The 27,679-nt window shown below is 39.4% G+C and overlaps 1 protein-coding gene across 7 annotated transcripts in view; it reads right to left on the bottom strand.

Annotated features, from left to right (window-relative positions):
- The window catches only part of BTRC (beta-transducin repeat containing E3 ubiquitin protein ligase), a 182,198-nt gene extending 155,820 nt beyond the window's left edge, over positions 1-26,378 (bottom strand). For 2 of the 7 annotated variants that reach the window (XM_042907591.1, XM_042907592.1), the window contains exon 1: positions 26,194-26,376. In XM_042907591.1, the coding sequence (XP_042763525.1) occupies positions 26,194-26,241 (48 nt within the window). In that variant the 5' untranslated portion in view covers positions 26,242-26,376. Of the gene's footprint in view, positions 1-23,905; positions 24,249-25,777; positions 25,812-26,193 lie in introns of those variants that run through there. The other 5 variants (XM_042907589.1, XM_042907590.1, XM_042907588.1 and 2 more) reach the window with 5 other exon arrangements.
- Positions 26,379-27,679: the final 1,301 nt, after the last annotated feature.

Here is a 27,679-nt window from a genome sequence, read left to right as displayed (position 1 = left end):
AACTACAATATATTCCATTCCTCAGTAAGAAAGATAATCTATTCTTTGGTCTTTTCCACCAGGCATCACTCCTTCTAGGTCCTCAGTAGATTTTCACATTAATTGAAAACAAGATCTCACTCTGTCCTAACTGCTTTACATAATTAATTGGGATTGCTAGTCCAAATTCACCAATCCCTAAGCCTTTGAAAAAAGCTATTAGTCAAATCCTACTCTGGCCAAAATATGGTGACTGATTCCCACTCCTACTTCATAAATACATAGTTAAAAAAACACACACAAAACTTACTAATGAGAACTATAATTTACCACCAACTACTCATAAGAAATTATGGCTCTGCTGACTGGCAAGTAATTTGCAAAAGCAGATCAGTTTAGCTGCATAAAATAAATATCCACCTGCACGTACTAGCACTAATCAGGGCGTGAAATTAAACTTTTTATTCGGAAGGAAATAACTGCTTCAAAGCTGTGATTTAGTCTGGGAAGCAAATATTAAGGTCATCCTTTTCTCTCTGATGTTTATAGTATTTCTAACGCGGGAAGCAAGGGAGTTGGGCCAACTGACCAAATTGTGTAAAAGCAAAAATATCTCTATGACATAACAAATATTCTACTTGCTTTACTAATTACACAGACTTAACAGAACCAAATTGCTGGAATGTATGCAGAAATCATTTAAGAACTGAAAGCCCAAACAGATCACTACAGACATCTAATTCAGTCAAAACTAAGGGATCAGTATTTCATTAAGTGAAATAAAGAAAATTCAACAAATACAAATGCCACAGTAAGTTTTTAAATAGCCTATAGCCATTTTCTTCATAACACAGCCAATTCTGGATTAGCCAGGTTAATGAGATCCTATTCAGTAATAGTATTAGCCAATAATAGCCAATAGAAGCCAATTTCCACAATTTTTTCAGCATTTATCAAAATTAACTAATGCAAACTTCAACTTATTCCACTATTCTATATCCACTATTCTAGAGAAAGCAAACAAGTGGAAGGGAGTCCAAATTTTCACAAGCAAAATCCTGGCTTGAAAGGCCTACAGAAGTCACTATGGCACTCAAACTACAATCCCACAACTAGCATCATCATTTGGAAACTAGAAATGCAAATTTTCAGGCCTCATCCCAGGCCTACTGAATGGAAAATACAACCCCTCCAGGAAATTCTTTTTTGTTTTTTAAGTTTATTTATTTTAAGAGAGACAGAGACAGTGCGAGCAGGGGAGGGGCAGAGAGAGGAAGAATCCCAAGTAGGCTCTGAGCAGTCAGTATGAGTCCACATGAAACCTGTGAGATGTTATTCTTTGGTCTGAGCTGTTATTCTTTGGTCAGTTAACTAACTGAGCCACCCAGGCACCGCCCCCTCCAGGAAATTCTAATACAGCTTTTACTACCACATTGGTAAATCAGGGTTATATAATAACAATACATACCTAATAAGGTGAGAGGGTCAAATGAGTTAATGTACATCAAGTGCCTAAAATCCAGCATGGTACGTACTAAGCTTTGCTGTCATTATGACTGTAGTTATTTTATTATTACTACCTACAACTACCACCACCCAAGGTCAGAGAAATAAAGAATCATAGCTTGGGGGGCGCCTGGGTGGCTCAGTCGGTGGACGTCCGACTTCGGCTCAGGTCATGATCTCGCAGTCTGTGAGTTCGAGCCCTGCGTCGGGCTCTGCGCTGACAGCTCAGAGCCTGGAGCCTGTTTCAGATTCTGTGTCTCCCTCGCTCTCTGACCTTCCCTTGTTCATGCTCTCTCTCTGTCTCAAAAATGAATAAATGTTAAAAAAAAAAATTAAAAAAAAAAAGAATCATAGCTTGGATGTTCATAGTCCTATAGAATTTCCAAAATATTTTTACTATCAATAGCTTCACTTAGTCCTCACAACAGCTCTTTGGAGTAGGAAGAGTATTATTATCTCTGCTTTCCAGATGAGGAAAATGAGACTCAGAAAAGTTATGCAACTTGCCCAATGTTTTATGACTTTTAGAAAGTAGTGTGAGATGGGAACAAGATCTTGTTTTCACTATAGCACAATGTAAAATTTATATTCTAATCTAAAAAGATTACATGGTATTTCAAAGAAAATACTTAAGACAGGTAGAACTCCCATACTGGCAGTTATAGAGAAAAGAAGTTATCACTAGTCCATTCAGCAAAACAGATGTCACTTCGCAGAGCTTTGATATTTTTCTTAAATACCCTTGAAAACAAGGATCAAAAAATATGAACTCTTATAAAAACGGATTTATTGTATTTTTATAGCTTATTACATACCTTGTAACAATCATTTTGTTAAATGTGAATGTCAGTTTTATTTTCGGTCCCTTTTTTCCTGGCTATTTACAAGCTTTGTAAGAATCGTTCCTTAATTAAGTCTAAACATAGTTTTATATAAATGGATTCCTGGAAATAAAACGTTCAGACTTAAGAAATGATTGTTACAGAGACTGTAACAGGCCGTAAAAAAAGAATGCCACTTTAAACAAAGATTTCTCATTTTAATTAAAAAGATAATCATCAGAACATTCCTATACTTAACAGAACCATTTAAAGAAGCTTCTTTGGGAAAAAAAATATGTAGCATCTTATGCAGCCTTCCATGTATAATTTATAATATATTTAAATCAAAGTCTCAGTTGATCCTATAGTATGAATTCTTATATACTATGCCTACATTTTAATAACACATTGAAAGTGAAGCGGGTCCAAATGAAATAAACATCAGGGCACCTGGGTACCTGAGGTCTTGATTTCATGGTCTGTGAATTCGAGCCCCACGCCAGGCTCTGAGCTGTCAGCTCAGAGCCTAGAACTGCTTTGGATTCTCTGTGTCTCCCTCTCTCTCTGCCCCTCCCTTGCTTGAGCTCTCTCTCTCTCTCAAAACTAAATAAACATTAAAAAATAAATAAACAAACATCATTTCTAATTCTTTTTAACATGAACACTTTCAAAAGATTTTGAATATTTTTCCATAAAATATTGGTAAGACACATTTAAGAATACTTAAGAAATACTTTTTAACATGACCACATATGAACATAACAAGGATCATATAGTTTACTGATGCAATCACTACGTGTCAGCTACAGGTGTTAGGTAAAGGGACTATATTCACAACACTACCATATAATCAAAGATGACACCTACCTGAATAAAGAACTCTATTCTCAAACTCTGATAAAAAATAAAGTGACCATTCTGATTTTCAAAATGCCAAACCTGGATATGATTGGAGGGTGTGAAAAACCTTTACAAGTATGATTTAACAAGCAGGATTCTTTTCAATGAATTCATTTGGATAATTTTAAATTGTCCGTTTTTACCTCAAATCTCATAAAATTTGTAATCTTAGGCAAGAGTCCAAGAGAGAGTGAAGCAGATCTTATAAGCTGCCATTATAATTAACTGCAATTTGAAAAACAGATGAATCAATGTTCTACTTAAGTCACCTTTTCTAAATTACACTAGAGTCACTACTTGACAGTCTATCTCTGTAGCAATATATTACTGGAAACTGCTTCAAAGTGGACTATATTTTCCCAGGGAAATAAGTTATAATCAGGAAGCTATCTCCTGAGGACTTGGTAACAAAGAAAGTACTCACATGCCTGACAACATCAAAACGAAGAGTCAATAACTATAAACATCTACAGTCATTAAAAATAAGGAAATTACATTCCAGCTTCATGAACTAGGATAACATACCGATGATGAGCAAGTATTTGTCCAAAGTGGAAAAAAAAAAACATAACTCTTCCATATTTACTCATTAAACAAATTTGACCTCAAGCTAATAACCAACTAAAATAAACACTAAACATTTAATTAGCAAACATTTGGTTCGCTTCTCATAATACAAACTGCTGCCTGGGATGATTTATAAGGAAGGGAAAAGAAGCAGGAGAGGGTCAAATATTACTACTCACAGGAATATCCTCCTTTCCTTTATCTTTCCTTTATCTAAATTATATCCCTAAATAAGCAAGTTATTCAAAATCATACCACTGACCTATGCTACCAGTAATAGATCAGTTTATGTTGATCATGATGACCACAAGTGTTTCTCATTTATTTTGCTTTAAGAAATTATAGGATGACCAGATATATTTTTCATTTGCTTATCTCCTCAGTTTATTAAAACCCACCAAGTGTGCTATGTAAGACCAAAGGTCACCAGAAACAAACTTCTCTCATTCTCACTGTCACAAAGGCTTACTTGAGACTTTATAGACATGTTTCAGAGTGCCCCACTCTTAATTAAGAACCACGAACATTTATTAGTACAAACTCCTTTTTAAAATATTCACAGAGTATCTTTCATAGAATGTTAAATTTAAGGCATATTCTGATGAGCATTCCTCTGATTCTTCTGATGATGACTATCTCTTGTGTTTGATCCCAACAGATAAAGTCATCAAGAACTGAGGCATTCATTAGAAAAATACAAATTAAAACCACAGTAAGATATTACTATATACATATTCAAATGGCTACAATAAAAAATAGAGACAATCCCAAGGGCAACTAAGGATGCAGAGCAACCAGAACTTTCATACACTGCTGTGGGAATGCAAAATGGTACAGCCAGAGATGAAATAGGGGAAGTGGATTAAAAGGTACAATCTTCCAGTTACAAAATAAATAAGACAGGAATGCCTGGGTGGCTCAGTTGGTTAAGCGTCTGACTCTGGATTTCAGCTCAGGTTATGATCCTGTGGATTGTGAGATTGAGACCGCCATCGGGCTCTGCACTAATAGCACAGGGCCTGTTTATGGTTCTCTCTCCCCCTCTCTCTGCCCCTCCCCCCTTCGTGCTTTTTCTCTCTCTCAAAATAAATACATAAACTTAAAAATTTAAATAATAAATAAGGCAAAGGGATGTAATGTACAGCATAGGAAATATAGTCACTAATACTGGAACAACTTTATATCGTGATAGACTGCAATCAGATTTATTGTGGTGACCACACTAAGTAATTTTACATTTACATTTACACTAAGTAAATTTACATAATTTATGTAAATGTCAAATCACTACCTTGTACACCTGAAACTAATACAATATTGTACGTCGATTATTCTTCAATTTAAAAAAATGGTACAGTCACTCTTGGAAACTGGCAGTTTCTTATAAATTTAAACATGTGTTTACCGTACAACCCAGCAATTCCCCTCCTGGGTATTTACCCTACAGGAAAAAAAAAAACCTTATATTCACACAAAACCTATACATAAGTATATATAGCAGCTCTATTTAAAGTCACCAAAAACCAGAAACAACCCATATATCCTTCAACAGGTGAATGGATAGACAAAATGTGGTAAAACCCATACAATGGATTACTAAACAATAAAAAGGAATGGAATATTGATATATGCAACGACTTGCATGAATCTATCTCAAGGGCATTGTGCTCAGTGAAAGAAGCCAATGGCAAAAGATCACATACTCTACGATTCCATTTAGATGACATTCTCAAAAAGATAAAACTAAAATGAGAGAGAAAGTTCACAGTTCCTAAAAGTTAGAGATGAGGTGGGGGGAACATAGTACATGGGAGTTTTGGGGAAGAGTGATGGGACTGTTTTGTATATTGACTGCGGTGGTAGTTACATAAATCTACACGTGTTAAAATTCTGAGACCTATACACAAAAAAACCTCAATTTTACTGGATGTTAATAAAAATTCTTTTTTAAAGAACTAAGACCAAAAATTTGCACACAGCAGCATGAATAAATATATGCTCAAGCAGTAAAATGGAATAGTGGTAGAATGCCTATTCAATAAACCTTGAAAGTCTGTGTGAATTATTTTGTGTTAGAATTTTGTTCTAAAAGTATCATCGCCACTATATCCTTATGGCCTAGAAAGCACTGTCACATTTACCTCATTTAATTGTATCAAATTATATCTTCCTTCCTCTATTTGAAAGATGCTGTGGCAGATGGTGATGACGATCCAAGAAATGGGAGAGAAAAAGACCTTTTTAGACAGAATTTCTCACTACCTAGAGAGCCTGTGGCTATGTGCCTGTCACTTGAGGTCAGCCTGAGGTCCTTGCTCAAAAGCATTCCAGTCTAGGTAATTGTACCAGAGACTAATCTTTCATCATAAATTTCTCTACCATTTAAGTATGCCTTTTAAGCAATACTTCAGTGATTCCTCAAAATTCTTCCCTTGCTCCTTAACATTACTTCTACTTAAGAGCAATATGAAACAACTGGGGAGGTATTCTGTTGTTATTTACTTTCACACATGTGATAGGTTCCTAAAATACTAACAATAAAAGTAACATCAGAACTATTCACAACAATTTCATAAGCACCAACAGGGACTACTATTTTGTACTGTGAGGTAATTTTAACATACCTAGAGTGTCCACATTTTGGGATGTTGCTATTGTTCTTCTACTAGATGTACCTCTTCTTTTTTTTAAGTTTATTTATATTTATTTTGAGAGAGAAAGAGCACGAGCAGGGAAGGGGCAGAGAGAGGGAGAGAGAGAATCCCAAGCAGGCTCCGTGCTGTCAGCGCAGAGCCCAACATGGTGCTTGAAACTTGAATCATGAGATCATGACCTGAGCCAAAACCAAGAGTCAGACACTCTTGACTGAGCCACCCAGGTGCCTCTCTGCTAGATATACCTCTTATAAATGGCCTATCTTGCTTATTTTTCTGCCCCTCATAGCTCACCAATTTCTCTAGCTGCAAACAGCCCCCAGAAGTAAATTCTTTTTAGAAATCTAATCCGTTGGAATTCAGATTCCAAGCCTCTGCCATGAGGTTTGTGTCATTCTGCCTTCACTCTTTTTCCCCCAGCTTTATTGACATATAATTGGCATACAAAAGTGTGCAGGTTTAAGGGGTATAATACATTGATTTAATACACTTTCATACTATATTACAAAATGATTACCACCTGCCTTCACTTTTGATTCCAGTTAACTCAGTTCCTTCCTGCTATGTTCTCCACGTACAAGGCTTCACCTTTTACTTTGGTTCTAGCCACAATACTCCCCCACTCCCTCTTTGTTGGTAGACTGGCCAGAACACAGTGGACTAGACTTTTGTCAAACATGATCTGAGAAATATCTGTATCAGAAACACTGAGGGGTGCCTGGATGGGTCAGTCGATTAACCATCTGGCTCAGGTCATGATCTCATGGTTCATGAATTCGAGCCACACATGGGGCTCTGCGCAGACAGCGTGGAGCCTGCTTCAGATCTCTGTCTCCCTCTCTCTGCCCCTATCCTGCTTTCATGTGCTCGCTAGCTCACTCTCTCTCTCTTTCTCTTTCTCTGTCTCTCAAAAATAAAATAGGGGTGCCTGGGTGGCTTAGTCGGTTAAGCATCCAACTTCAGCTCAGATCACGATCTTGTGGTCCGTGGGTTCGAGCCCTGTGTCAAGCTCTGCGCTGACGGCTCAGGGTCTAGAGCCTGCTTCAGATTCTGAGTCTCCCTCTCTCTCCACACCCCCCCCCCACCCCCACTTACACTCTGTCTCTCTCTCTCAAAAAATAAACATTAAAAAGAACTAAAAATACATAAATAAAATAAAATAAACACTAAAGGGGCGCCTGGGTGGCGCAGTCGGTTAAGCGTCCGACTTCAGCCAGGTCACGATCTCGCGGTCTGTGAGTTCGAGCCCCGCGTCAGGCTCTGGGCTGATGGCTCGGAGCCTGGAGCTTGTTTCCGATTCTGTGTCTCCCTCTCTCTCTGCCCCTCCCCCGTTCATGCTCTGTCTCTCTCTGTCCCAAAAATAAATAAAAAAACGTTGAAAAAAAAAAAAAAATTTAAAATAAACACTAAAAAAAAGTAACACTGTTAAATATGCAGATTCTTGAGACCTACTAAATTAAGTGGAGGGAGAAAAGCACAGAATCTGCACTACAATTTAACACACTCTCCAAATAATTCTTATGCATGGTAAAGTGTAGGACTATTGTAGCAGGCACTAATGAGTACTGGTTGAATGAATAAATGAATTGAATGATGAATTCTTTAGTTCCTTGCTGGGTATTCCAGTTTGACTTTTGATCCCCAACTTTAATCAGGGTCCTTGCTACCTGTTTTCAGTACATACTGATGCTGTCTATCTGGATCTCCTCAGAATATCTGCACCCAGACTTCTTGTCACTGTTCTCGCCCTGAAAGAATATCCTGCCCTTGCGAAACTTGAGTTGCCAACAGATGCCATGTTCCATCTACCTAGCTAAATTTCCTCTCCTTAACTCCTAGCCACATCCACGCACTTGGCCTACCTCAGCTAGCATGGAAAGCCTTTGTAGCTTTGAGCATCCTTATCTGGCTGATCTTGATAAAACAGTGTCACAGCACAAGACAGTGATCATGAAATTACTCAAAAGCCAAATATAGTGTTTAGATGAATCCTGATCTTTCTATCACATAGGAATTTGAGGTGAGTGGTCCAGAGAACTTCAATTTGGCTCACTCTCTATGCGGATAAATCTTTCTCTTTTAACTTGTTACTATGATACTTTTATATACACAGAAAAGTATGGAATAGCATATAATGGATTCCCTTCACTCAGCTTTCCACCTTCCAAATCCCAAGGCAAATCCCAAATATACCATTATGCCCATTTTTTATTTTTTTAAATGTTTTTATTTATTTTTGAGAGAGAGATACAGATAGACAGAGAATGAGTGGGGGAGAGGGGCAGAGAGATTGGGAGACACAAATCCAAAGCAGGCTCCAGGCTGTGAGCTGTCAGCACAGAGCCCGACGCGGGTTTCAAATTCATAAACCATGAGATCATGACCTGAGCTGAAGCCAGACACTTAACCAACTGACTGAGCCACCCAGGCGCCCCATGCCCATTTTTATCTATGTGAATATATTTTAAATTTAGTCTCCTTGTTAGAATTAGGGACTATCTCAACATCTTTACCCGCCAAATACTCATTTTCCCATATCTATTGCTATGGAAAACTTCCCTTTAACTGCCCCCAAACATGCCTGACACCTTTTTTTACTCTTTTCTCTTTTTATTTATTTCTCCTATCCTACTCCAGGCAAACCTTATTCATTCTATCTCGAGAATATTCCTTAAGTGTCTTTCGTTCTTTCCATACTTACTGTCCTGGCTCAAGCCCATATGGCTTCTTACCTGGACTATTATATAACCTCTAAGTGACCTCTCTGCCTCTGTCTATTCCCTCCTCCCAAGTCCAATCTACTCTAAGTGAAACTGCTACAGTGGTCTTTAACCTTTGTTGTTATTGCCCTCAGTGGGAATCAGGTTCAGATGTAAATTATAGACCTTTCAGAAAAAAAGTATTTGCATGTGTTTATATCTTGAATGGGGGCCATGGACTTCAGATTAAAAAACCTTTGCACTATCAGCAACAAGTGGAAAATTAAATTTTAAAAATAGCATCTTAAAAAAAAGCATCTAAAAATAACAAATACCTAGGAATAAACCTAACAAAAAATGTACAAAGACCTCTACATAGAGAAATTAAAGACCTAAATAAATGGAAAGATGTACCATTTTCATGGATTGTAAAATTCAATAGTGTTACAATCTCAATTCTCCCCAAACTTTATATAGAGATTCGATGCAATAAAAATCATACCAGCATGTTTGTGGACGTTAACAAGCTGATTCCAAATATATATATGGAAATGCAAAAAGCCAAGAATAGCCAGTACAATCGGGGGGGGGGGGGGGGGGGGGGGGGGGGGTGTGTGGAGGAACTGAAGGGCATATACTATCAGATATCAAGAAGTGATATAAAAATACAGTAATTAAGAAAGTATGATATTGGCACAAGAATAACAGAACAATGGAACAGAACAGAGAGTCCTAGAAACAAGCTATACAGACAGGTGGTATATGGCAAAAGTGACCCTGCAATGCAACATAGAAAGAATAATCTTTTCAATAAATGACATCGGATCAACTGGATTAAAAAACAAACTGAATTCTGTCCTCTACCTCACACCAAACATTAATTAATTAATTAATTCCAGATGGACTATAGATCTAAATGTAAAAGGTGGGGTACCTGGGTGGCTCAGGTGGTTAAGCGTCCAACTTAGCTCAGGTCATTATTGCATGGTTCACAAGTTCAAGCCCTGCTCTGGGCTCTGTGCTGACAGCTCAGAGCTTGGAGCCTGCTTCGGATTCTATGTCTCCCTGTCTCTCTGCCCCTCCTCCACTCTGTCTCAGTCTCTCAAAAATGAATAAACATTTCAAAAGAAAGAAAGGAAGGAAGAAAGGAAGGAAGGAAGGAAGGAAGAAAGAAAGAAAGAAAGAAAGAAAGAAAGAAAGAAAGAAAAAGAAAGGAAGAAAGAAAAAGGTAAAACAATAAAGCCTTTCAGGGTCTTAAAGACATTATCTCTTTTTTTAATTAATTTTATTTTAAATAATCTCTACACCCACACAGGGCTCGAACTCATGACCAAGATCAAGAGTTGCATGCTCTTCTGAGCCAGCCAGACACCCCCTTAAAAAGACTATCTCTAAACTCATGTTCATAGCATTATTCACAATAGCCAAAAGGTGGAAGGATCCCAAGCATCTGGCAAGAGATCAATGGATAAACAAAATATGATGTTTATATACGATGGAATATTAGTCAGCCTTAAAAAACGGAAGGAGGAGCACCTGGCTGGCTCAGTTGGTTAAGCATCCGACTCTTGGTTTTGGCTCAGGTCATGATCTCTCAGTTTGAGTTCCAGTCCCACATCGGGCTCTGTGATGGTGGCATGGAGCCTGCTTGGAATTCTGTCTCCTTCTCTCTCTCTGCTCCCCCACCTGCTCACTCTCTGTCTCTCTCAAAAGTAAATAAACATTAAAAAAAAAAAAAAAAAAAAAAAAGGAAGGAAATTCTGACATATGCTGCAACATGGATGAACCTTGAGGACATCCTGCTAAAAAAAAATAAGACATTTACCAAGAAACAAATACTATAGGATACCACTTATATGAGGTATCTAAAGTAGCCAATTTCATAGAAACAAAGTAGAATGGTGGTTGCCAAAGGCTGAGGGAAGGGGGAAATGGAGAATTGTTGTTAAATGGGTATACAGTTTGTTTTGCAAGATTTAAAAAAAAAAAAAAAAAAAAAAAGCATCCAGTTTAGTCAGGGCCAAGCACAATATATGTCTACACAAGATGGGGTGGTGGGATCAGCACTGATCTACTGTAGGAAGTCAGAGTGCTAGCAGGATAAAGAGGATGTACATACAGGAATATGGCAGCCTTGGCAGCCCTGCATGGAGTGCTGGAATCCAGATGGACTGAGAAGAGCAACCTAGTGCAGGGTATCAGAGCCTGAAGTGAGAAAGATGTTCAAACAGGGAGTAGAGGCAGCAGCCTGATATGGGATTTTGGAGCCTGAGTAAGGATGCCATCCATGTGGTAGATGTCAGGAACAGCAGCAAGAGGAGAAACTGGTCACATATAGGGAAATTGACTGGTAAAATACATTGAGGATAATGAAAACCAACTTACTGTCAGAAAAGGGAATTAAGGAAATTACTGAATGAAACCTATTACAGTGTTAGACTAGAACTGGACATATCAAAGTGAACTCATGGTTTGAAATAAATATGTAGATAGAGTTAAAATAGTGATATAAATGCAGGTGTGCATGTTTACACATACATATATACCCTACCTCTGTCCAGTGAGAGGACCTGGGAGCAGCGAGACCCCCAATAGCAATGAGTACATCTAACACCCATATCTTGACTTCTAAAGATCATTCTCTACTAAAAGAAACCAAGGTTACTGGGAGAAATCACTGATTCCAGGGCTGAGGGAAAAAATACAAGATGAGCCTTTTTAAATATAATAATACCTTCTTATACCAGAAAGAAAGAAAATGCTTAAAGAATGATGGGAATACATCAAAAAGACAAAGGAAGCAGCTTGAAAGCACTGTCATAAGCTAAACAGGGAACAGCTTAAGCATCAAAATAAATGACAGCACTGAGGGGCGCCTGGGTGGCTCAGTCGGCTGGGTGTGTGACTTCGGCTCAGGTAATGATCTCATGGTTTATGCACTGGGCTTGCTGCTGTCTGTGCAGAGCCCAGTTCGGATCCTCTATCCCCCTTTCTCTCTACCCCTCCCCTGCTCACTCGCTCTCTCTCTCTCTCAAAAATGAGTAAACATCTAGGGCACCTGAGTGGCTTAGTCAGTTAAACACCTGACATTGACTCAGGTCATGATCTCGCAGTTCTCGCAGTTGAGTTTGAGCCCCATGTCAGGCTCTCTGCCGACAGATCAGAGCCTGGAGGCTGCTTCGGGTTTTGTGTCTCCCTCTCTCTCTGCCCCTCCCCTACTCTCTCAAAAATAAATAAACATTAAAAAAACATTTTAATGAATAAACATTTAAAAAATAAATATAGTATCCAAAATCTATAAAGAACTTAAACTCAACACCCAAAAAAACAAATAACCCGGTGAAGAAATGGGCAAAAGACACGAACAGGCACTTTTCCAAAGAAGATATCCAGATGGCCAACAGACCCATGAAAAAATGGTCAACATCACTCATCATCAGGGAAATACAAATCAAAACCACAATGAGATACCACCTCACACCGTCAGAATGGCTAACATTAACAACAATCGATGGTGAGGATGCAGATAAAGAGGAACCCTTTTGCACTGCTGGTAGGAATGCAAACTGGTACAGCCTCTCTGGAAAACAGTATGGAGGTTCCTCAAAAAATTAAAAATAGAACTACCCTGCGACCCAGCAATTGCACTACTAGGTATTTATGCAAAGGATACAGGTGTGCTGTTTTGAAGGGGCACATGCACCCCAATGTTTACAGCAGTGCTATCAACAATAGCCAAAGTATGGCAAGAGCCCAAATGTCCATCAACAGATGAATGGATAAAGAAGATGTGGTATATATATACAATATAGTACTCAGCAATCAAAAAGAATGAAATCTTACCATTTGCAACAACATGGATGGAACTAGAGTGAGGGTATTATGCTAAACAAAATTGGTCAGTCACAGAAAGACAAGTATCATATGACTTCACTCATATGTAGAATTTAAGATACAAAACAGATGAACATAAGGGAAGGGAAGCAAAAATAATATAAAAACAGGGAGGGGGACAAAATGTAAGAGACTCTTAAATATAGAGGACAAATTGAGGGTTGCTGGAGAGGTTGTGGGTGGGAGGATGGGCTAAATGGGCAAGGGGCATTAAGGAGAACACTTGTTGGGATAAGCAATGGGTATTATATGTAGGGGATGAATCACTGGATTACTCCTGAAATCATTATACTATATGCTAACTAACTTGGATGTAAATTTTAAAAAATTAAAAATTAAAATAAAAATAGATAAAAATAAATGACAGTAATGGACTATAGCCCATCAAATAAAACAGGGTTTCATAAGCCCATTCTGTTACAAATAAATGGACTGAAAATCTGATGAAAAAAATAGGATAGTTACCTAGTTCCAAAGTCTCTTTCCATAAAATATTTACTACAACTAGACACAAGGCTGAAGGCAAGGGAAAGAAAAGCAAACAGGTCTATTGGGACTTCATCAAGATAAAAAGCTTCTGCACAGTGAAGGAAAGAATCAAGAAAACTAAAAGGAAACTGATGGAATGGGCTAAGATAATCGCAAATGACATATCAGATAAAGGGTTAGTATCCAAAATCTATACAGAACTTATCAAACTTAACACCCAAAAAAACAAATATGGGCAGGGGGTGCCTGGGTGGCTCAGTCGGTTAAGCGGCTGACTTCAGCTCAGGTCACGATCTCGCGGTCCGTGAGTTCGAGCCCCGCGTCGGGCTCTGGGCTGATGGCTCAGAGCCTGGAGCCTGCTTCCGATTCTGTGTCTCCCTCTCTCTCTGCCCCTCCCCCGTTCATGCTCTGTCTCTCTCTGTCTCAAAAATAAATAAAACGTTAAAAAAAAAATTAAAATAAATAAATAAATAAATAAATAAATAAATAAATAAATAAATAAAACAAATATGGGCAGAAGACATGAATAGACACTTTTCAAAGACGACATCCAGATGGCTAAAAGACACGTGAAAAGATGCTCAACGTCACTCATCATCAGGGAAATACAAATCAAAACCACAATGAGATACCACCTCACACCTGTCAGAATGGCTAAAATTAACAACCCAAGAAACAACAGGTGTTGGTGAGGATGTGGAGAAAGGGGAGCCCTCTTGCACTGTTGTGGGAATGCAAACTGGTGCAGCCACACTGGAAAACAGTATGGAGGTTCCTCAAGAAACTAAAAATAGAACTATTCCTATGATGCAGCAATTGCACTATTATTTACCCAAAGGATACAAAAATGCTGATTCAAAGGGGCACAGGCACCCCAATGTTTATAGCGGCATTGTCAACAATAGTCAAACTATGGAAAGAGTCCAAATATCCATTGACTGATGAATGGATAAAGAAGATGTGGTATAGGGGAGCCTGGGTGGCTCAGTCAGTTGAGCGTCCGACTTCAGCTCAGGTCATGATCTCACAGTTTGTGAGTTTGGGCCCCGCATCGGGCTCTGTGCTGACAGCTCAGAGCCTGGAGCCTGCTTCAGATTCTGTGTCTCCCTCTCTCTCTGCCCCTCCCCTACTGGCACTCTGTCTCTCTCTGCCTTCAAAAAATAAAGTAATAAAAAAAAAAAAAGAAAAAAAAATATTTACTACAAAAGAAAAAAATTTTTAAAAGAAGAAACTGGCAGATGCCACCTTAATGAAGTAAACAAAATGATAAGACAAATAAAAATCATGTGTCACCCGACAGGAGGCAATGAGTAAAACAGAGCATAACTTTTGTGGGATTTCTGCCAAAAATACATAACCTGGATCCAATCATGAGGAAAAATCAGATAAACCCAAATTGAGGGAGCATTCCACAAAATAACTAGCCTATCATGTTCAAAAGTGCCATAGTTATGAGAGTCAAAGAAAGACTAATTAACTGTTGTACACTGAAGGAGACTAAAGAGACAGGACAACTAAATTCAATGTGTGATTCTAGATTCGATCGTTTTTGCTATAAAGAACATTACTGGAACAGGTAGCAAAGTTTGAATGGGGTCTGAGAGTTAGATCTGTAATTATACCCTATAAATTTCTGAATGGTTTTATTATAGTTATGTAACATGTCCTTATTTGTAAAAAATACACACGAAAGCATTTAGTGATGTGACAACTTACACTCAAATGATTCAGGAAAAAATTTCATTTGTTTCATTTGAAACTCTTCTGTAATTCTGAGATTGATTCAAAATAAAATGTTGACAGAAAGAGAAAGGACTGCACTGGTAGTTATTAAACACTAAAGATAAAGATACTGATATTATGCATGTATATATATATGCATGTTTATCAACATATACACCCCAATTAGGGTAACTACCTTTTTTTTAATGTTTATTTTTGAGAGAGAGAGACAGAGACAGAGTGCAAGTGGGGGAGGAACAGAGAGAGAGACAGAGGCACAGGATCTGAAATAGGCTCTAGGCTCCGAACTGTCAGCACAGAGCCCGATGCAGGGCTCGAACTCACAAGCCATGAGTGAGATCATGACTTGAGCCAAAGTGAGACGCTTAATGGACTAAGCCACCCAGACACTCCAAGGGTAACCATCTTCTCTTGAGAAAGAGTGTATTAGTTTTCTGTGTCTGCTGTAACAAATTACCACATACTTAGTGGCTTAAAACAACATCAATTTATTATTTTACAGTTCTGTAGTTCAGAAGTCTGAAATGGGTCTCACTGAGCCAAAATCAAGGGGTCAGTGGGAATATGTTCTGTTCCGGAGGCTCTAGCTTGTCCTTAACAGCTTCTAGAGGCTGTTTACATTCCTTAGCTCATGCCTCTCCTCTCCCATCCTCAAAGCCAGCAATAGTAGATTGAGTTCTCACATGGCATCACTCTGACCTCTTCTTCTGCCTTCCTCTTACACATTTGGGGTCCCTTGTGATTAATACTGGGACCAACATGAACAATCCAGGATAATCTCCCTATCTTAAAGTCAACTGATTAGCAACCTTAATTCCATCAGTCGCCTTAATTCCCATGTAATTTAACATATTCACAGGCTTTTGGAATTGGGGAATGGGGGGGGGGGGGTGTTTATTCTGCCTACCCTAAAGAGTTTCCTTTATCCTGAGATTATATCCTTGCTATTTGTGGCATTTCTTTCTTTTATAAAATGATGGTGTTGTGATGATTCTTTTTTTTTTTTTTTTTTAAGTTTATTTATTTTGAGAGAGACACAGAGACAGAGAATCCCAAGCAGGCTCCACACTGTCAACATGGAGCCCAACACAGGGCTCGTGAGATCATGACCTAAGCCAAAATCAAGAGTAGGAGGCTTAACCAACTGAGCCACGCAAGTGCCCCATTATGATTGTTTTTAAAGTACTGGTATGTAGAGGAAAAAAAAAAAAAACTTGCTAATCCTGTGAATCCTATGTAGTACAAAATCCTAGGTAGTACACAAAATCTTGTGACATTTTTTATTGATCCCTCAAATGAAAGTCTGAAAACAAACATTCTGTTCATACAAAGATACCATATCCTTGACAAAAGATTTGTATTTTTCAGAATATAAGGAACAAATCAATTTAAAAAAAAATGACCAAGGCTTGAATAGACACTTTACAAAAGAGTATATTTAAAGAGCCAATAAACCTAAAAAGGTGCTTGATTACAGTAGTCCCTAAGGAAATGCAAATTAAAGCACTGAGATAGTACCATTCATCTACTAGTATGGCTAAAATGAAAAAGACAGACAACAAGTGAGTGTTACAAGACCACGAAGCAACTGGAATTCTCATACGCTGCTGTTCGAAGTGTGAAATGGAAAAGAATTTCATCATACTTATGAAAGCTAAACATTTTCATAGTCTATGACCCAGCAATCCCACTCCTAGATATATACTTGACAAAGATATGTACATAGGTTCAAGAAAAGACATGTATAAGATTATTCATAACAGCACAATTCACAATAGTCAAAAACTGGAAATAACCCAAATGTACATCAACAGTAGAATGGCTAAAAATACGAAGTATAGTCACACATTGGAATACTACACAGCAATAAGAATGAACACACTACACCTAACAAAAACACCTGAATGAATCATCTTACAAACAATATGGGACAAAAGAAGCCAGACACTTAGAATATATACTGGAATGATTCCATTTATATGAGGTTAAATACAAATAAAGGTAAAACTAATCTTTAGATATTAGATAATGCTTACACAGAAGTGATCACTGAGGTGCCTGGGTGACTCTTGATTTCGGCTCAGGTCATGATCTCATGGTTTGTGAGTTCAAGCTCCTCAGTAGGCTCTGCACTGTCAGCGCACTTGGGATTCTCTCTCTCTCCCTCTCTCTTCACCTTCCCTTCTCACTCTCAAAATAAATAAACTTAAGAAAGAGAGAAAGAGAGAGAGGGAAAGAAAGAAAGAAAGAAAGAGAGAGAGAGAGAAAGAAAGAAAGAAAGAAAGAAAGAAAGAAAGAAAGAAAGAAAGAAAGAAAGAAAGAAAGAAAAACAAGTGATCAGGGCACCCAGGTGGCTCAGTTGGTTAAGCGTCTGACTTCCGCTCAGGTAGGTCACGATCTGCTCAGGTAGGTCACGATCTCGTGGTTTGTGAGTTAGAGGCCCTCATTGGGCTCTCTGCTGTAAGCACAGAGCCCGCTTCAGATCCTCTGTCTCCCTCTCTCTCTGTGCCCCTCCCCTGCCTGCGCTATTTCTCTCTCTCAAAAATAGATAAACAAAAAAAAATGTTTTAAGTGATCAGGGTAAAAACTGAATGAGCTATTTATGATTTATGTGCTTTTTTATATAATTACTTCTCGAAAAAGCTTACACAGACACATACACAAAGTACACTAGAATATTATTTTTCAATATAATTCAATCCAAACTCCCCAGTACTATTTCTTTTCTTTCTTGTCTGCTATGCACCTATGTCCAAGTCGTATCTATCTACTCAACCTGTGCCTGCCCATCTCCTGATTTTCTAACCTTTACCCAAACTACTCTCTCCTCTTCCTGGAATTACCCACCTCAAAAACAAGTCTATCAAAACCTATCTATTCTACAAGATCCAATATGAAGCTACCTTCTCCCACAAAGTCCAAAGATCTCTCCAGTTAAAACTGATTTCCCCTCCGTTAACTTCTGTAACACTCTGTGCCCCTATTTTGGCACTTACTGGTGTGCCTTAAGAGGTATTTATAAATGCCTATCTTCTCAATAGACTGTGAAGTTCTAGAGGAGACAGAAGTTTTATTTAATTTTGTATCTTCATCCCCTCCTGCCCCCGTAACCACCTCCCTCCATATGTAACACAATGCTTTGCAACTCAGTTTATGTTCACATTTTTATCAAATCACATTGCATGCCAACTATCATGGCTTCGTTTTCAGCTGTCAACCCACTGAATATGCCAAGTATTATTTAAAAGGAAAACACAGTGCTCCAGCACAATTTAGGAACACACAGTCCTAAATTCCCAATGAAAATCTTGGATACATAGGAGTTTAACAGTATAAATTATCAATTAATACATAATACATGGCAATTTACAATTTAAAATGAACTGAGAAGGAGAAAAAAAGAGAACGTTTTTAGGAAGGTAAAACTAATAACAGCCCATTTTCCAATTAAGAAAATGAGCTTGGCTACACTGCAGTCCATGATCAAGTGCAGGTCTTAATTTGAGGCACTTGTTTTATAAGTATATGCACTCAGTATACTAAACTTAAATTTCTTATTAAAAACAATACACATTCGCTGTAGAATCTAGAAAACATTAAAGAATGCAAAGAAAATCACCCAAGTAATGCTTTTGTGTGTATGTTTACTAGTACATTTTCAGATGTCACTAAATATTTTGAAATATTTGAAATAATCCAATAATTCACAAACAACCACATTAACAATTTAGTGCTAATGTGTTAGTTCCCAAGTACAAGGATTTGTGCATCTGAGCAGCAAAAGTATTATTCACATGCTATAATACCTGGAGGTCTACTTCTATGACTTTTCAGTGAAAGCCTGAAATTCCCCCAGACATCTGAAAATACCAGTACCATATCTCTGCAGCCTCAAGTTTAGGTGCAGAGAAGGGATTTAAGAGCTCTAACCCTGCTACCAAGGGAGTTGTTAAAGCATTACATATGACCTTGATTCAAATTCTGTTACAGTTCAAATTCTGTTACAAATGCCACTGGAATGACATCAACTTTATCCTCCCTAAGGATTGAAGAATAGCTTGTAATAGTGATGAATTTTTCAGGGCATATCTGTGGATTAAAGTCAAGATTCTAACTATTTCTTAAATTTTTTTTTAATGTTTATTTATTTTTGAGACAGAGAGAGACAGAGCACGAATGGGGGAGGGTCAGAGAGAGAGGGAGACACAGAATCCGAAGCAGGCTCCAGGCTCCGAGCTGTCAGCACACAGCCAGACACAGGGCTCGAACTCACGGACCGTGAGATCATGACCTGAGCCAAAGTCAGAAGCTCAACCGACTGAGCCACCCAGGCGCCCCTCTAACTATTTCTTTATGCCCTTTTTTAATTGCACATAACATTATGCAAAGGCACCTGTTATATTAAATAGTGATTCTGAAAGTATCCAACCAGAAAGTGTCGTTCAGTAACCAAAGTGAGAAAGTGCTAGTCAGGACAGCGTAACAATGAAGAGCAGAAAGAAAGCACAATAGCTGTCATAGTAAACATTTTATCACTCTTCTATAAATCAAATGAACTAGAGTACAGACTATTGTTATTGAAGTGCATTATTGGGCAAGTTTCTCCCTCCCCCATGCCTTCTATGGGCAGAGTATATTTTCCTGCCCTTTGACTCTGGGCTTGCCCATGTGACTTGCTTTGGTTAATGGAATACTGGCAGGTGTGATACAACCGATGACTGAAAGGTACTTGAATAATTGGGCTTGCTCTCTTGTGCCTTTGCTGTAGCAATGAGAAGAGCTTTGCCTGAGAAGTCACCATTTCTTTAGTCTGAGCCCCAGAATATCATATGTTAACAGTCCTCAGTGAGCAGCAATGTCCAGAGTCACCCAGCTAAGCCCAGCCTATACCATCCAATACTCAGCAAATCCACATATTCATGAGAATAAATGTCTACATTGTGTGTGATGGTATTTTGTGGGTTTTATTACTCAGCAACAGCTAACTGATACAGTAATGCTGTGACTAAACTATAAAGTCTTACTCCACTTCCTCAGTAATTCAAATGATTAGAAAATCTATACATAAGTCTGGACAGTAACTCTTCCACTCCAGCTATCATGTGACTAGCAAAGAAATATGCCATTATATTCCATTGTTTCTCTGCTCTTCAAAGATTAAAAATAGTGTAAGTCAGGGTTGAGTCAGACTGCATGGATTTGATGTCAGGCTCCTTGCTAGCAGAGTGACTTTGTACAAGTTACTTAACCTCTCTGGAATGAGTCTTCTTATCTGAAAATGGAAATAGTACTGAATCTATTATTGGGAGGATTAAATGAAATAATATCTATAAAGAATTTAGGGACATAGGGCTGGCTCAGTCAGAAGAGCATGCGACTCTTGGTCTTAAGGTGGTGCTTTCGAGCCCATTGGCACAGAGATTAAAATAAACTTAAAAAAAAAAAAAAGAATTTAGAACAGCACATAGTAAACAATAAGTAAATGATAGTTGTTAGCTATTCATGGCTAACTATATTTTTAAAAACACACAAAATTAAAAAAAACACAACTTGCCCACTTCTACTGTGGTTACCTCATTACTGACAGAGTCAAGTCAGGTAAGATCATAGCTTGGGAATAAGAAGGCAAGTATATCCTGGGGCACCTGAGTGGCTCAGTCAGTTGAGTGTCCGACTTCAGCTCAGGTCATGATCTCACGGTTCGTGGGTTTGAGCCCTGCGTTAGGATCTGCGCTGATGGCTCAGAACCTGGAGACTGCTTTGGATTATGTCTCTCCCTCTCTGCCCCTCCCCTGCTCACATTCTGTCTCTCCCTCTCTCTCAAAAATAAATAAACATCAAAAAAATTTTTTTTAATATTGCTAGAAAGTAAATGGTATTTTAAAACACTTCAATAGCACAAAGATTTCCTTTTTCTTTCCTCGTTTTAATTGTGATGCCATTTACCATAAAATAATCTTTTCTATACGTGATCAAGATCTTATATATATATCCCATCTTCCTTTAGCAATGGAAAAAAATTCTCATCTGCTTCCTCTTTCAGGATTTAAACACTATATAAATAATATACAATAATAAGTGCTCTCTTTTTTAAGTTTACTTATTTTGAGAGAGAGGGTGCATGCAAGAGGGGGAATGGCAGAGAGAGAGGGAGGAAGAGAATCCCAAGCAGGCTCCGCACCATCAGTGCAGAACGGGACACGGGGTTCTCACGAGATCATGACCTGAGCCAAAATCCAGAGTGGAAGGCTTAACTGACTGAGCCTTCCAGGCACCCTATCGGAAATTTTTTATTGCTAAATTAGAAAATGAACTTTAAAAAGAGACCACTTATTATCTGGGGCATCTGGGTGGCTCAGGCAGCTAAGCCTCCAACTCTGGATACCTGCTCAGGTCATGATCTCATAGTTCATGATATCAAGACCCCCTGATGGCATGGAGCCTGTTTGAGATTCTCTCCCTCTCTCTCTCTCAAAATAAATAAACTTAAAAAAAAATTTTTTTTTCTGACAATCTTTCAAAACAAAATTTTCACTTTACAACTAATAATTCACATCTGGGCCACCTCAGTGGCTCAGTCCATTAAGTGACAAGCTCTTCACTTCAGCTCAGGTCATGATCTCACAGAGTTCGTGAGTTCTAGCCCTGCCTCTGGCTCTGCACTGACAGAGCATAGCCTACTTAAAATTCTCTCTCTCCGTCTCACTGCCCCTCCCCCATGCTCTCTCTCTCTAAATAAACTTAAAAAAATAATTCACTTCCAGTAATACATTATGTACATCACAAACATGAACTTAAAAAATTAGCACAAAGAATTACCACTAATTCGTAATTTCATACCCTAATACCTATATGAGTATCCAAAAAAAGAAACTGAAGGCTAATTTAAATTGAAAACAAGTAAAAGATACACAGAAACTCCAACAACTAAACTAAGAACTAGTTTCAAATGTTCACCCAACCTGCTGGTAATCAAACTCACTGACTTAAGGAAAAGCCCATCACAGTGAAAAATCTGAGTATTTTGAAATGCAATTTCTTGCTTTTAGATACATATGCTTCTCAAGCAAATAAGAAGTTACTGAATCACAAGCAAATAAGAAGTTACTGAATCATATAATTCACCCAGTATTATCTCTGCAGTAATGTTATCAAGGCAAGGCATGCAGGAGATCATGTCAGTTCCTTAAGAAGTTAACCTCAAAAAAGATGCTTCCAAAGCAAACCTAGTGTTTTTATTCACAAATTTGGCTGATCCCATTTGTATTTTTAGCTTGAACATCCAACTAGAATAGCATCCCTGGTAGCCAGTCTCAAAAGGGCACGGCCCCCAGCAATTTCCCTGTTTTCGCACCTCATTCTTCTTGTCTCCAGGCAGAGATTATTTCCCCTCCCTTTGACTCTGGGCTGGCCTTGACTATCTTTGACCAAGAGTGACATTCTCAGACTTCCAATCCAAGGATTTAAAAGAACTGGCTGATTGCCTTCTACTTCCTATCTCTTAAAATGTTCCTTCTTAGAATCCAGGCACCATGCTTAACTAAATCCAAAGACCACGCGGAGAAAGTAGGCCCACATAAAGTAGGACTGAAGGCCTTCAGGGCTAACTGAACTCTCAGGCAATGGTCAGCCATGTGAGTGTGGCCATTCTGAACATTCCAGCTATCCTGGCGCTCCAGCCAACACCACGTGAAACAGAAAACCCATCATCAACCACAAATTTGAGAGAAATAATAAGTTGGTTTTTTAAGCTACTAAGTTGTGGGGTGGTCTGTTACCACAAATTATCTTTTATACTGTTTAACTTAGCTATCAATTCTATAAAAAATATTTTATATGCCCCAAAATTATTTCATCCAAGTTCAAATGTTTCCCCAGATCTAATATTCTGGGACTCATTTATCCTGTCCATTTTTTAAAATAAACTTCAAATCCAGCCCTCAACTCATCTTTCCATCCACTGTGTGTATTTTTTTAATATCTCATAAAATGGTGCCTACATTCCCTCAATCATTTTCATTTCTCTTCTCAGACCCTCTTCCAGTTCCCATTTATCTATTCTGAATTATAATTTTGTCGACCAAGTATTAAGAAGGTACTTGAGGACCTGCTAAAGCTGAATGAGATATTAGCATACAGGTTATTCAATGTATACTACTGCTTTAATGTCATTTGTTTCTGAAAGTTAAACATTCTGCTTAAACTATTTTTTGACAAGTATCCAAGGGTAAACTTTAAATCTAGACTAGGTGTAAATTATGGCCAACTCTGAATTAGCAGTCTTGTTAATAAGACTTCACTGTAAAATTCCTAATCGAAGCACTACGCTAATGTTGTAATAAGCAAAAATCATGAAAGAGAGTATTTCATGTTGGCATATTAAATAAATTTTACATTTTCTTAAACCATGGAAATCAGGGCATCTGTATAAAATTGCCATTCACAATTCGCAATTGAGGGAAGGAATAAGACCAGAACAATCCAAAGACTATATAAAAATTTCAATTTGATTAAAAGGATCATTTTTCCCTGTGGATTGTGCACTAATGACTTGGTACAAGCACAAATAAAAGTTCTTCCTATCTCAAAACTGACTGAGTAAAGAGACGTGTTTTAGCAGGGTAAATGGGACCAAAGGCAAGTTGTGACTTACTCAGATTCATAATAAGACTGTGACTGGGCTGAAAAATACGAAATTTCTAACTCTCCATTCTCTGCTTCGGTTATTTAGGTGTCATTCTTGGTGACGCTCTTCCAGTTGGTCTTTTCTCAAACAGCAGCAGCCAAAATAGCAGGCAAGGTCAAAAATGAAAGTAACTAAAATTAAAGAAAAAATTGGCTTCTCCATATGAAAACTGACTCAATATTTAATAATGTGTGGTGCCCTAAAAGCTGCAAACTACTACATGGCCATCTCTGGATCCACTTTAACTCAATCGGGAGACCATTATCGAAACATTAACTCACTGGTACAAAGCAAAAATCAAGCAGTTGCGAATGTTCCTAGGCTGAGGTCTAATGAAGAGTAAAGAAGATGATCTCATAATGTCTCTTTATGATCTATAAATCACAGTATTCCCTAAATCTGACACAAGTGTCAAGATCAGGACAGCCAACCTCTAAGTAGGAAAACAAAAATAAGCATCTACCAATTTTCTAACTAAAATCTAGAAGCTGACATACAGGTTATTAAGCACAGAGATTAATATAAGTAAAATAGAAAGCAACTTCCTGTTATTTCTAAAGTCCAAAAATTTTTAATATTTTAGAATTTCAACATTGGCAGAAACTCAAGAACCTTCCCTCAGGCCTAATGGCATTTTGTTAATGATACACTTGAACTTTAGGTAGGTGATTTTGAAAGCACTAAAGTTTTAGTAAATTTGACCAGTCTCTGAAAAAGTATTCTTATAAATGGGGCAGTTTAAAGCCTAATTTCAATTAGAATAGTGTCCAGGTTTATTTAGATTTGCTTTGGTATTTCAGGCAGAAACAAAATAACTATCAAAGAAATGAGATTTGGAATGAGAGGTTACAATTACTTCTGAAAAAGGACTCCACCGCAAATAAGATCAGTATCCCTAAGGCCATCTGTTAAGATAGCAATCTATGCATTCCATCATTCTTTAGCAGTAACCACGAAGTCTGGTTTTACACCTAGGATATACAAGAAGCATCAGATTAAAAGCATCAAATATCAGCCTATACAAATTTGCCAAACAAGCACAGCAAAAGAAAAGCATGATACAAAGTTAAAGAACTAGGCTCCAAAGGATTTAAATACACCCAACACATTCCAATCCAAGTTCATACAGCGCTTCAACCTAAAACTGATAAGTAAACACCAATTCTGACATCTATTCCACTAATTACATCTCCTCTTTATCTCCTGAATTTCTCCACTGATCTCATCACTTCTTAGGAGCCCTGCGATTGTAATCTCCATGGCCTTTCCTTCCCCAGAAAGTGATACCGCACCAGGCCCCCATGTTTTACTGTCTTTACAATGAAGCACTACGGTTTATTTTACTCTGTTAGATACTAATTTCCCCCCAATCTCCTGTACCTGTTTCCCTGACAGGCCAATCTCTTGTGTTTTATCACCTCATCCTAGCTACAATAATTAGCCTCTCCTTTCAAAATAGAGTATGTATCCCTTTTTTGTGACATTTGTAATTCTGACTCACCATCAACACCCCCTTCCTGTCCTATAGACTATTCACCACAACCCTAGGTCTCCATCCCTAGCCCTCGTCCTCGTGAGGATGGCCTCTTCCTTTCCAGAGTTTGTCAACACCAGTCTGGCCAAGCTGGGATTGTACCCTGAAGGCAAAGGCTATCTCCCCTCCCCGCACCACCACCACCCCCACCCACCTTCTACAAAACAAGTCTCCCACCTGCCCTGGCTTTCTCTCCTCCACCCTTAGATCCATCTGCATCCCGTCATGCCCGTTCCCCCCATGCCCCCTGCCCCGTAGCTCTCCTTCCACTATCCCTCGCTCCCCTTCCCCACTCCTGAACGAACCTCCTCTCCTGGGCCTTACCCGAAACCCTGACACCAAGAAGGCCCTGCCAGCAGCCTCACGGCGTATCTCCTCCGGGCTTCCTCTGCTCTTCAGTAACTGTCCCCACGCCCCTTTCCCTCCAGGGCCCCGCGCGCCTCCCAGAGCCCCCTCCCTGATTAAGCTCCCGCTGTCACTTGGCCTCTCATCCACAAGATGGCGGAGCTGTTGCCCCCACCCCCGGGTCCTCTCCGCAACCCCCTCCCGCCTCCCTGGAGCTCTCCCGTCCCGTCCCGTCCCTTCAGCTGCCCCCGCCGCGGGCCTCGGCCCAGGGTCCTGCTGCCCCCTCCTCCCGCAGACGGGCGGCCCAGGCCCGAGCCTCAGCGACGCCGCCAACGCCACCGCCTCCACAGTACCCCGGCCTGCGCCTTCTCCTCACCATAAACTTGAGCGCTTTTTCCTGCAGGACCGCCTCGGCTGGGTCCATAATCGCCGGAGGCCGCTGGGTCTGCACTCCGCCGGGGCCGCCCCCTTGGTGCCAGGCCGCAGCCAACGCAGCTCCCGGATCCGCCTCCTCTTCCTTCCCCGCCCTCTCTTACCTCTCAGGCTCCGGCAGGGGGCCAACGAGGACCCACTGTTCCGTGCACATGCGTGAGCCCACTGGCTCACGGGATTTGTAGTGCTGGAGTTTCCCGCGGCAAAAAGTGAGGCCTAGTCGCGAACCGCAACTCCCGCGGTTCACTGCGGCACGGTCGCGGCGGCCAAAAGGCAAATCTAGACAACTCGCCATCAAGTAGAGAAAATCGGCTGATGGGAATCGTAGTTTACAGCCTCTACGGATGGGAAAGGGGAGGGGGCACGGGTGTCTCCGTGGTTACCGAGCGACGCCAGTGGCGGCTCGCCTGGCATTTGATATCAAGATGGCGACGATCGCCTCACCTGTAGCCTAAACGCTAGGAAAAACTGAGAAGACTCAGAGGTCTCGGCAGCACCTCACGGACCCGTGCACATTTCAAGGTCCTTCTAACCTATCACCCCACACTTCCCCTGAGCACCTTATTCTACCCCCACAAGAAGTCAGGGTCAGAGAGAACTCACCTCAGGAAATTTTTGAGTGTTTAGTACTCAGAAGGCATTGCCTGTTACTGCTAACCCCGGGATTTAAGCCTGCATTAAGGGTCAAAAAGTGCTTACAAAATGCCTTCGGTGGCGGGGTATAATGGCCATCGAGCAAATAAAGCTTGTAAGTATTTAGTTTGTCCTGGAAAGGAACAGTATGATTTTAGATTGTGTCTACCTCAGTGGAAAAAACACTAGGGTTGAGCTAGAAGTGATACGCCAGTATAGAATACCCGGACTGATAAAATAAGTGAATTAGGAAAATGCCTTTCCACTTACAGAAAAAATTTCCATTGTAAACTATTTTATTCATCTGTTCAACAATAAGTCCCTAACTGTGTCCAGACATCATCCTAAGAAATGGGGATTCATTGGTGAACATGATAGACCCAGTGTTGTGGAGCTCCCATGTGTGGTACGTTGATACGGTATTCCTAGTCATCTCTCTGTCCACAGAACTCAGCACGATACTTAATACACAATAGGCTTTCAGTTAATAAAAAGTTTTACTCTGGAATTAAAGTTCTACACAACTGCAAAATGGAGAAAACTTAAAAATTCATTCACATGGAAACGACCTGGAAGTTGTCATCGGACTAGGGCAGCATGTGACACAATTGCCAGAAATGCTTAAGGAGTTCTAGGCAGCTTGAAGCATAGTGTCCGGGGGAGAGAGGCTCGTGGTCTTCGTCTTGAAGCAATCAGACCACACCTAGAATACTGCGTTTGGTTATGGGCGCCGTGTCCTACCAAACATCATATGCAGCAGCATAGACAAGGCCAGGCTGACCAAGGGAGAAAACATT

The sequence above is a fragment of the Panthera leo genome, chromosome D2, assembly GCF_018350215.1.
Source record: "Panthera leo isolate Ple1 chromosome D2, P.leo_Ple1_pat1.1, whole genome shotgun sequence".
Lineage (NCBI taxonomy): Eukaryota > Metazoa > Chordata > Mammalia > Carnivora > Felidae > Panthera > Panthera leo.
This window is presented reverse-complemented; position numbering and strand designations above follow the sequence as displayed.